The 12,813-nt window shown below is 33.0% G+C and overlaps 1 protein-coding gene across 1 annotated transcript in view; it reads right to left on the bottom strand.

Moving 5' to 3' along the window:
* Positions 1-7,755: 7,755 nt before the first annotated feature.
* LOC145667665 (uncharacterized) overlaps positions 7,756-12,813 on the bottom strand; it is a 72,460-nt gene continuing 67,402 nt past the window's right edge. The window contains exon 10 of the mRNA XM_081735125.1: positions 7,756-7,892. Coding sequence (XP_081591251.1) covers positions 7,816-7,892 — 77 coding nt within the window. The 3' untranslated portion in view covers positions 7,756-7,815. The remainder of the gene's footprint in view (positions 7,893-12,813) is intronic.

Genomic DNA, 12,813 nt, shown 5'->3' with positions numbered 1-12,813 from the left:
AAAGAGACGCGTCATTTATTTTGCTCATGGTAGTACATTCTTCCATTAGATAGAATTGTTCAAGTATTACGTAATCACATTTATAGTGATTTTAATAGATCTTCTGCTCCCTAGTTAAGCAAATATAAGCAGATTATGTATCCCCTCCCCCTGGAAAGCATTTTTTTTTTTTAATTTCTCACGATCTGTTATGGTTCGTGGCTTTCAGAGTCTGTTTTAGCTGTTTTAAGGTTTGATGTTTCCTTTCACACGTTTTGTTTGTTCGTTTCTTTGTTGCTTTTTTATTATTTTTCTTTTTTAACGTAGAACGGTTAATTCATTGGCAATATGTTCTACTCCATTTTCCAATTTGTTATCTGTTCAGTTCAGTTAAAACAATATATTTTTCCTCTTGAATGGTCAGCGAAAAATTACCAAACATATCGGTCAGGGCTTATTGATTAAAATATCTCAGAAGCAAGATGCAGATTGAAATAGATTGCTAAAGGTAACAATATGATTGACCAGTAAAACCTTTTGTCGCTGACCGGATGAAAAGAATGCTTCTTTCAATGTCAATATAGTTAAATCGTGATGTTAATTAAATTCATCTTTTATGTATTCAGGTTTCTTTTTCAGCTTTTGATTGCCATACTCAGAAGTTAAAGAGAATAATTATATACCTAATCCTGTCAGAAAAAACAAACTATAATATTCACTTCCTTTCTTCTTCACTGAAATCCGGGACATTTAAGCGTCCCGAGAAATATTTTTGGGACACCGGGACGCAGATCTCGATTCCCTGGCGATCCTGGATTTCTCGGGACGAATGACAACCCTATTCATTCTCATCATTACAGTTCCCCTTAGCCTTGGAATATAATGGTAAGATCCTAAACTAATAATAACAATAAGTTTAGTCAAACCTTGCTCATTACTCACTAATCTAGTGGCTTGGGCGCACATCTTTCTTGCAACAAGGATCCGTGTTCAATTCCCAGCGGGACAATTTTGAAATTTTAATGCATTTCATAGATTCCACAAACTGTAAGTCTAAAGCTGATATACCTCATGCTGAGAGGGTTCTCCGAATTCCAACCAATCAACCAAAATAAGCAAAGTCAAAAATATACATCTGATTACACCAGTAGACAGGTTATTTTCTTAAACTAAACACTGGAAAAAATATTTAAGGAAGCAGTTAAACCCCGTCTCATTAACGACAAGTAGTTTGTTTAAATTTTGTCGCACTCACAAGTAAGTAGTTCTCTCTATACATAGGAACTATGTATCTTTCGTTCCTGCCTAATTAATTATTTTATCTCTAACTTTCCCAAACTGTAACCAAGCAAATCTCACCCGAGCCTTACATTGATTATATTTAGTTTCTAGCGCAATTACAAAATATTGCATCGGATTATCTACAAAAGGATATTGACTACCTTTTCATTTTAGTAACTTACTTTTTCAGTTCTGCTATCTTCCTCATCTCTACCTTGATGTGCTCCTCAAGTGTCGATAAAAGAACAGATTCTGTCCAAAACAATCCCTCAAGTTCAGCCACTGCTTCTTGAAAATTATTAACAGATTGTGATACAGTCATTAGAAGAATTTGCACCTGAACGAATATAAACAATGTATTCATTTTTACAAGCAAAGCAGTCGATAGAAATCTCTATACCACACGCATTATAAATCGCAGTAATTGGTTTTTATAATTGTAATAAAAACAACCTAAGTTAAAAGATATCAATAGTCATTCCTTATTTTTCCATGTTTTAACGCTCAGTGATTGCTCATGGTTCACATAAACATTGCGCAGAATAATAAAAAATGAGTTTTGATAAACATTTGTTATCAATAAAATGTGCACGTAATATGTGCATATTTTACAATTTTATAACTGAAATACGGCCTCTGTGTTTTGTAAGGAGTAGTTCCTTTAAAAACAATATAAAAGTTGAGATTTATGTGTAACTAGTTCTTACAAATTCTAAAGAAGGTTGTATCTTCCTCAAATAAGTTCTTTACAAAACCAAAAATAATATCTTGTATCTCGAAATATTTTCACTTCCTCAGTACTTGTATCATTAAGTAGATAAAATAATATGAAGCTCCCTTTACCAAAGGTGCTTGGACGATTTTATGGAAATTTGAGTATGCCCATCTTAATAATTACATTAGTTTTACCACTAGTATGACAGCAATTTTACCGAATTGGTTTGCGAGATAGCAGGTACTTGTAAAGGTTGAGGCTGTCAGGCTTGAAATTCTAGTGGTACTCTACTACAGTTTGTAGTTTTATCTTAATTGTCCAATAAGAATTGGGAATCAAATTTGGTTGTCACGGCATTGCACAATCTTAAATTTTCGTGTTAACCAACTTTTTCTCTCAAATTCATTGTGTGCCATATTGATTATTCTTGGTATTATTGAAACGGTTTTTATACGCTTTTTATGCATTTTCAAAAATATGTTTTCTCTACAAATAAATATCAATACAATGAACTCGACAATAAAATTGAGTCATAAGTTTTATATATTGTTTGGTGCTCTGTATTATGGTTTGAATAAGAACTTTACTTAGGAATAGCATCGTTTCAATAGTCAGACAAGTTGCAACACTAAACTTTATAGTAAGTGAGAACATACTATTTCAACGATATATTTAAGTATAACAACATGATTCTTTGTAACAGCACAAACAATGTCACAATGAAATTCAACTTCAGTTATACACCACACTGTCACACTAGCGGATCTAGAAGATTCGTTTGGAGGGGGCGGATGACCAGGACGATGAACATAAGCTTGAGGTACGGAAAAGAAGCTTCTCATCTACAGCGGAATAAAGTGTGGAAATATTAGACTCAAGGCTCAAAACGTCCGGGTGCCAGGTCGCCAGGTATCTTGCAGGTCTTTGTGATTGTTTGCAAAGAGCACTATGTCATCAGTGAGACGAAGGAGGTCAGATGTTTTCCTTTACTTTATCTCCTCGTACTCACGTTTTAGAGATCGAAACACACACTGAAGTTTTGTGTGTGTGTGTGTGTGAAAAAAGCCTGGAAGAAATATTATCACCCTGATATATCTTTCTTTCCATCTTTATAGACTTTCTATAGCTGAACAGTTGAATACTTGCAGTAGTTTTTTATATACACTATATATAATTTTCACATAAGCTTTTTCGACACCACTTGCCTTAACAGTGTGAATAGCGCCGAGTTCTTCACGGAATCGGAAGCTTCTTCACAATCAATGAACGCAGTACATAAGGATAATTTATAATTGTTTGATTCTTCTACCAGTTTCTTCATCACTTGAATATTATCTACTGTGCGGTAATACTTCCTAATGCGCGATTTCTTGATAGGGTGAAGATAAAATTTGTCTAATAGGAACTTCAATATTTGCGATTAAAAAAAAAACTTTAAAAACTTTGTTAAACTCAGAAAGAAAATGTATAGCTGTATAAGTTTGTAGGTATAATTTGTGTCCTTTTTATGCAGCATATGATCGTCACTTCTCCATTTCTAGAAAACTCTATTACTTGGTAGGCATTTTGTATAAAGTATTGCTAGGATTTTTTCAGTTCTTATTCAGTTTAGTTTACTGTGTCTAATAACTTCATCTCCTTACACCTCTTTTCGTTTCATGCTCATTATGTCGAATTCAACTTCCTCTTGCACGATTGAGGTATTTCTGTTTCTTTATCTTCTCTTTCTTTCACTTCCAGTTCATCGCTTGAACATAATTTGATGTTCAATGGCTAAATCTTCTTCGGAGAGAATTTCTTCACGATTTCTAGTGGATGTCATCTCCTATTTTCAGCACTTCGATCTATTCAGTTCATTGCTTGGGATCTGCTTTGCCTTCTGTAAGGCCCATGTTGTATTCAATTAATTTTCTTAAAAGGTTCCTGTTGAATTATCTTGTGTCTTGTCTAATTCAATTTCGTATTGCTTTGCAAAGTTCCACATATTTAGACGGAACACGGTGGGCCAGAGATGGAACTTCTGGTGCGTGGTCTCTGGTTTGATTCCCGTTCAAGTAAAACTGTGAAGGACAATACCGTGTCCGAGGGATTTTTCAGGGCATTCCCTTTTTACTCACTTTCTCACTCCACCAATTCTTCCATTATCATTAACTTGCTTTAATTCTCTCTTAGCATAACGGACATAATCATAGGACTTAAACTGAAAGATTTCATTTCATTTCTATTTTAGGTGCCGCATTGTCACTATTATCCTCCATGTCTTCATCAGATGTCGAGGTTATATTCTTGTTCTTCTTTCTCGTAATACTTTTGTCTTAATAGCTGTATCCATCAAAATGTTTTTGATAACCGTGTTAGCTTCTGAAATATTAACGTTCTCTTTGAGTATGGCAAAAGTTTTTCAGTTTCAGTTGACATACGTTACGCAACTCCTACTTACGTACATTCCTTTCACTTTAAAAGCTTTCTGGCTTTTAAATGAGAAGTTTACATCAAATTATTTCAATATTAATTCCTGTGTTGAATTTGTTTAGAATATTTGTCTTCAAGATCTTCTCTCTGACATGATATCCATTCTTTTGTGCTTTGGCTTGGATGATGACATGTGCATTGCTTGTGGAACTTTTCCTAGAGGAATTCATTACGTACACTTTCGCAGCTTATGCGAATTCTTCAAAGAGATTTCTATGTTTATCTCTTCCGTCGCATCCGAAATTTCTTTCTGATTTTTAGTTAGTCTTTTCTTGCCCTATTCTGGCATCCCTAATACCTGTTTTTAATTTCTTGATCCTTCTCCTTAATGGCGTGTTGTAAGAGCAGGCAAATTATGTCTGATATTTGACAGGAAGGGGAACCTAAGCATCAGTTGAAGATATGTATATTTATATTTGGAACCTTTTAGATCTACCACGAAATGTCTTACCCGTATCTCCCAGTTGTGCAGACTAAAACTTCCAACTACACGGAGAAACTTTCATGTTTAACTAAGATAGGAGGATAGACAGGGAGTGTTATTGCGAATAAGCTTGGTCAACACGGTGACTTGTTTCAAATAGCTAGAACTTTCTTTCATCAATCATGAAAGGGTAAGCCAAGGTTCTAATTTTTCCTAAATTGAATTACGACAGGGCAAGGCAACGTTCAGATTCCCATGTAGAAACAAGGTTTTAAGAATACTTAAGAGTTACAGAATAGTTGCTGTTACTGTGTATGATACGAGAACTCTGTTATCAGAAGAGGGTTATGGAAAATCAATTATTGAGGCATCATCAGATTAAGCAAAATAAGAAAAATAAGGATGAACTAATGGAGATGAAGAATGTTCACCTATCCAATTAAAGAAAAAAAATGAAATCTTTGAGTTTAACGTCCCACGGTTATGCCGGTTAGGCTAAAGGAGACGGTGATAATGAGAAATGAGTGAGATGGTGGAATGAAGAAAGTGGGAGGAAACGAAAGAACCCCGAGATAACCCACGAGCACGGTGTTTGTCCACCACAAAGTTCACTCGGCAGGAGCTGGGATCGAACCAGGGACCCCAAGCACCGGAGGTGAACGCTCTACCACTGAGCCACCGCGCTCTACCCCGGAGGACATCCTAAAGCATTACCATCAATGCTGTAAGTAATGTAGTGCTGCGAACTCCTTATGTGCTCTTTTATTTTTAAGTGGCACTACGTAAAAGTATCACGAAACTGGAAAAAGTGAACACAAATATGTGTCTAATAAGTAGAACTGTTGTAAACTTTAAGAGTTATTTGAGAAGGTTGATTACTATAACTTTAATCCATAAATTCTGAAATACACAAGAAAAAATTATAGTTCTGACGAAGGTAGTTCCAAAGAGGACTATCATTACCTCAAGTACAAAATTATGTATACTGGATAAACAGTGTTTTAAGATTATACAATTTTATGTCAATATTTTTTAAAGTGTATTCCGAAAGTTCTATCTTTTGGTAGGTTTCGTCCCCAAATGTCTTCATTCCATTGTTAGTCCATAAGACCAAACAATGGAGTCAATTTTATGCTTTTTCTTGAAACAGGAATGGGAAAAAGTATGGAATCAATTACGAACAAACTTTATTTTTTTCTCTAGTTCAATTCACCAGAAAAGCGACTAATTTTATTGTAATAATTATCGAGGCATGTCTCTTCTGTCAACATCTTATGAAATCCTCTCAAACATTCTATTAGCACGTTTGATCTCATACGCAGATGAAATTATTGGAGATTATCAGTGAGGATTTAGGTGAAGTCGATCAACTATATCGACAAGATATTTACCATTCGACAAATAGTCGAAACAAATTAGAATACAATATTCCGGTACATCAATTGTTTATTGATTTTAGAAACACCAACGACTTGGCTACAAGGAAAACATTGTATGACATTCTTACAGAATTCGAAATACCAAAGAAGCTATTTAAGTGAATCCGAAAGTAATCCGAGTAGGAAAATTCTTGTCCGCGAGCTTTCACGTCAACAACGGCCTGAAACAAGGAGATGTGTTATAGCTATTATTTAACTTCGTTCTGGAGTACGCTATAAGGCTAAGGTGAGCAAGTCATTTTGCCAGAAAGGGAAAAAATAGTATCGCTTTCAAAATTTTAACTGGAAATTCAATCGAGAAACTAACATCAGGAAGACTTTCGCGTAGATGGGAGGAGAATGTCAAGATGAATATCTCAGAAATAGGAACACAAAGCATAGATTGGATCCAGTTGGTTAAGGACGAATATTGTAATGTGTCATGAGCTTTTAAATCTACAAAAAATGGCTTGTTCAAGAGTCAGTAATCAACAAGTGTATAAGTTTCAAAACGTTTCGTATTTAAGAAACATGTTTTATTTCATGTTATATAGTTATGTGTCGAGTTACTTATAATTGTTATGTTCCACATGTTTCATTCAAATGACAAAGATTGACACGTTCAGTTATACAATTATTACATGTAGTTATTTACACCTGCATGGTAATGAAAATCATTATAAGAATGTTTAAAGCAAATGCACTAGTCACAGATGATGAATTGAGGAGTTTGATGCAATAAGGGCGTAAGTCTGAAACATGCAGTTGTAGAGAAACGATGTTGAAAATTTAAGTAGTGTTTATATATATATATATATATATATATATATATATATATATATATATATATATATATATATATATATATATATATATATATAAAACAATGTAATATGCAGCATTTTATTCCGGTATTGAACTTAAATTTTACCAGGAGGCTAAACAAGCATGACAAAAGCCACAAACGCGTTCGATGCAAAAAGGGCATAAACACGCTTACGCTCTTATTACATCAAACATCTCAATTGCGGTGTTTCACACAACACACAGTCGTCACCAGTCAAGTTCAAAAAGAGTCAAATTCTAACTAAATACAACATTGGAATGGTGTTTTCAGTTATTTATGTAGTAAATTTAAACAATTTTTTTTAAAACAAAAGATTCTTATATATTGTAAAACTCTAAAATTGGTCTCATTAGTAGACATTTTCATTAAATAAAACTTACTCTACACTCAACTTGAATGATTTGCCGAACATGAGATGTCATCAAGGAACTTTAGCCATCAGATACCAACCAGAATGATTTCTTGTATATGATTGCACGAACTTTTTGATATCCACTCGTACAACAGCAAGAAGTAAAATTTTTAAATAAAAGTTTGTGTCTTTCCAAAAAAAAAAAAAAAAAAAAAGGAAATTACTAAAGTTGAACATTTTAGAAACAAGATTGAAATCTTTATTGATCTATATTTAATTTACAGAATGCCACTAAAATATCCAGAAAAATGTTAAGCTTGTAAATAATTAGTTCTGAAAGTTTTGTTCTTGTTGTACTCCTTCGGCTTCTTTCTCCTCTTTGTACTCGATGCATTTTTGATCTTCTACAGAAAAGAACAGAGAATAAAATTTTATATATTATGAGTAGCTTTTATATTTCTATTATCTATTTTGTATTTATATTTCCTTGACTTCTATTACCAGTTCTAGTAAAACCGTGTCTTTACAATCAGCAAACAAGGTTAAACTTCAACAAACAAACTTAAGTTGAAATTATGTATGTTTTGAGTTGTCAAATGAAAAAAAAAAAAACACCAAATTGTCGTTTGATCAATACCGGTATTTGAACGTGAGATATGAACTGACGTTTTTATGAGAGTACTTTCAACTGTAGTATCAATCACTATAAACGAATAAAAATACCAATGTAATAATGTTCGCACAGTAACCGATTACTATTTCAGTGTCACTTTGTCAGCATTTTATATCGAAGAAGTCTTAGGTTAGTTGTTTATGATCTTGTATATTTTATAATGTGAACTTTATTATACAGTATAGGCATAAATAACAAAATATCAAGAAAGTTAATATTATTTGTAGAGATGTAAAGTGAATTATTATAATCACACTACAATTAAATGTAGGAATGCAATACCATACACAATCTGAGGTTAAACTGCTCTGAACCACAGACTAAAGATACATATTGCAAACAAATTACTCTAGAGAGTGTTTCTTTTTCATAACTGGAAATGATTTAACTTAAAGCTTATTTTCACATCTAACATGTTCATTCGTACACCATTCAACATGAAAGATTTTGTCATACTGAAACACAAAAGATCAAATTCCGAGCATTGAAATGGTAACTTCCTTCATTCAAACCGACTTCGTTGCAACAGTTGAGATATTTCATGGTCTAGCTTCGAAGAACATAATCATATCCTAATTGATTTTTTATGGGACAACCAGTGAGGTATAATCTCAAACAAAAAACGAATGGTCAAAAACGGTGCACGTATGACGAAGTTATGAGTGGGCGTAGACAAAATATATAACTATTTAAATCCATCAGACTAAAAACTTGATTTTTTAGTCGTTGCAATTACAATTTCACACTCAATGATGTCATATTATTACTTTTTTATTATTATTGAGAAACGACACTTTTTATGTATATAGTAAAAATTATATGAATAGATATAACATTTGAAATTAAACTCTCAATTACTGATATGTTAGACAGATAATTGTTGCTTGTAAAAAGTTGTATAACTTAGTTACATATCTCAAAGAGTTTACGACAATAGCAGTACAATAACATTGTCTATTTCCAAGAATTGTAGCTTTTTGTAAATGATCAGAGTGTTGAGCTGCATTTGCAGCAGAGGAATTTGTGAAGGTAACTACAGAGACTGATATATTTGAATCCAACAACTTGCAGACAGTGACACCTGTCAAACTAGGTTTCACAGAGAAACAAAACTGTGTACAAATATATATAAATCTTTTAGTTGTTATATATCAAGCAAAGTGTCTAGTAGCAAAATGTCGCCAAAAATTCGGTAATGGTAGTCATGGTTCTTTCTCATGCGAACTTTCAGTATTTTCATCATAATACCGTGTAGAAAATGGTTGGTACAATTGCTTTGTGATATGACACGCCACTGTCAATGTAATGATTAGTCGTCAACCACAAACACCTTCCTCCATAATCCGTGTATATTGCCCACTCAACAGTAAATCGTGCAATTCAACACTAAGTGAGACTTTAAACCTTCTCAATTCTAGAATCCTACACCATATGTGGACCGAAAGAGCAAGGACATAAGGCTATACAAATGAGATCTAACTGGTAAGAGATGCAAATTTGTTGTGGCACTATACGAAGCATGGATCTACTTAAATGGCTGTGAGAAAGTTTGGATATAAACTGCAGAATGTTTACGGGAAAAAACCAAAACTTTGAGCGTCAATGTAATACATATAAACACTACCGATGCATGTTAGCTGCAACTAATGCACAACCTAATTTATTCGAACATATGGTTACTGCTCCAGACACTAGTTCCATAGATTACTGTTTTTTACTTAGCCTTGCAAGCAGGAATAAGGCAGTATAACCTTGTTGCAACTGCAACGAAGTTAACTGCAGTGGAAATTGCGATGTCGAGCCATAGTCAATAGCAGTGGTCATCAGATGAAAAATAATAGAAGACGACAAAGTGGAATATCTTTAAAATGCAATAATTTCAATTTGTTCAGGCGGAGAAATATTAGCCTCTGTTCCGTGATTTCTTGAAGAGTCAATACACATTTGTAATTTGATTATGTGTTCTGACGTGACATACATTTCATGTCTTCAAAGTAAAATTTATAAGTTTTAGAGTTGAAACTTGATTGGAAATAATTAAAACCAATTCACATAGCAACAATAATTTCACATTTTGAACCTTTAACATTACTCGCAGTTTAAGTTTATTGGTGAAAAGATATGATTGATTGATCCATGTTCACTCTTTCAATTTTAAAATTTGCAGTTATGACTTATAGTATAAGCTATTGATGCAAAACGAATAGGGTGAAATTTGATTGTTTGATCATTGTTCACACTTTGAAATTTATGATTTGTAGTTAGGACTCAAAGATTGTGATCACTGATGAAAATTTATCTATGATACAATTTAATTTATTAATCACTCTCTGATTTTAGTAAAAAAAATAGCTTGAAAAATTTTATGTTCAAAAATGTCACTAACGGAACTTTTTCTTCGATCACAGCTTGAAAATTTTTGTTTTAAAACTTTTAGTTCAAAATATTTTATTAAACTTTTATTTGAGAATTTGGGTATATACCCTCTGAATATTTTCTCTCGTTGTTTGAAAATGTTTAGTATTGCTTACGAATGTTTACTAACTGTTTGAAAGTTTTTCTTCTAAAATGTTTGAGATTTTTGTTTAAAATTTTTCACTTCACTAGAAATTAAAGAAATGAAATATTTAAGTTTTACGTCCTATGTTTATGCCGGCTAGATATGATGATGATGATGATGAGAAATGAATGAAATTGTCCTATGGTGATGATAAGAAATGAATGAAATTGTGGAATGAAGAAAATGGGAGGAAACGGGAGAACCCCGAGGAAACCCACGCACACGGTCACTAGGAATTAGTTTCACACATCAATTTCATCATGGTTTAAGCCTAGGACCTTTCGAAACTTAATCTTCAGAAGTAAAAATAAATGCAATACTTGAAATCTGATACGTAATTACTGAAACAAGTTAATATGTATCAATTTCACATTTTGAATCTTAGTTACAACTCATACCCTAAAGCCATTAGTCGAAAGTAATCTTTGGTCTAATCTGATTAGGTGACCACTGACTTTTTAAAAGAAATGCTTGAAAACTTTTTCTATTTACTGAATTTTTAATTCAAAAATCTTGTTTGAAAATTATTGCACTTACTAAAAAATTTTATTTTGAAAATAGTGTACATCATAAAATTGTTTCAAAGTATTGCACTCACTCAAAATGTCTTGGGCTTGAAATATTTTTTGTGCTTTAAAATTTTAGTTTGAATATTTACATGGAATTGTTTAAAGTTTTTCACCTACTGGAGAGTTTTTAGTTTGAAAATTTTACAACTAGAAAAATTATATAAATATCTGTTTAACTAGAATGTTTAAAACAAAATGTTTGAAACGGGAAATTGCAACCAAAAAATCTCAAGCTAAATTTTATGCAATCAGAATTATTCTATGAACAAGTGTAAATTTTCTACCAACAGTCAAATCTTGCCAAGTGGAATAACAATTTTTCGTACGACTTGATGTTATGTTCGACATTATTAAAAGCTTTTATGCTCTTTCATTCTTGACTTTTTGGTGAAAGGACCACTGATGGATATACGTTAGTTCTGTTGATCGATACTTTAGTTAGTCTTCAATAGATCTTTAGTGTGAGTGTGGAGTGTATCTTGTAACTACTGGACTTGTACTAAATGAGTAAGATAAAACAATAGTGGCAGTTGCAAGCCTGTCGTTAATTCCTTAGCTTTCATCGAAAACCTTAAAAACTGCTATCTACTGCTGTTCTTATAGAAAAGAAATGATGTCTTATTTCACGCATAACTATCCCATTGACATTTATCTTATAAGTTTATGATTGTTTTGTAATTAGCGTTTTGAATAATTTTCCATGCAGTGGGATTGTGGTGGACTAATCCCTATTCGGTAAAATCATCTTTCGTTCTCATTCAGGTAATGTTGAAGTTCCGAAGGTTTGTCTCATTCATGTACATAACAAGCTTGAACTATTTGCAATTTCGTTATGTTTAGGCCTATGTTTAATTCTAACCTCTATATTACTGTCCTTGGTTTACCTTCCACTTGCCTACCTTACGAGCTACATTCTACTCTATTTATAGTATATTTCCATACTTGACATATTCAGAGTGACTATTGTAGGAAACAAAAACCTGACTCGTTTCCAATAAAAGTAGAAATAGATCGGAGTGTTTAAGGAACTGGTAAAAGGTAAAGAATAAGCTTCAAATTTACTACACACTACCGTTTCATCTCAACCAATTTAGTCCAAGTCCCGTAGGCGCATGAGATGCGCTCCACACTTGCACCTAAGATCTATTAAACATTAGCTAAATTATCTATCAACAGTTCAACGTGTATCCGTCAATCGTCCTATCGCGAAACAGTTAAGAATGAAAGAAAAAAAGGTTTCCAATAACTTAAATACTGACGTAAAATCGTACGGTGTTATCCTACATAGTGGACCTTTCCATCAAAGATGATGACCACTCCAAAATTCCTGGAACCGCTAGGCTCGTGGCTGTTGATGTCTCTAAATTTGGAACTCAAGACCAAAATTTGCAGTTAATCAAAAACAGTGATCAACATGATCAAACAATCAAATTGCATCAAAGATAACCTTCCATCAACAACCTTAGGCAATGAGTCGTGGCAGTTAACCGTAAAATTTTATGAGATTAGTAACTATGCGATTC

This window comes from Thermobia domestica, chromosome 1 (assembly GCF_964235325.1).
Source record: "Thermobia domestica chromosome 1, izTheDome1.hap1.1, whole genome shotgun sequence".
NCBI lineage: Eukaryota > Metazoa > Arthropoda > Insecta > Zygentoma > Lepismatidae > Thermobia > Thermobia domestica.
This window is presented reverse-complemented; position numbering and strand designations above follow the sequence as displayed.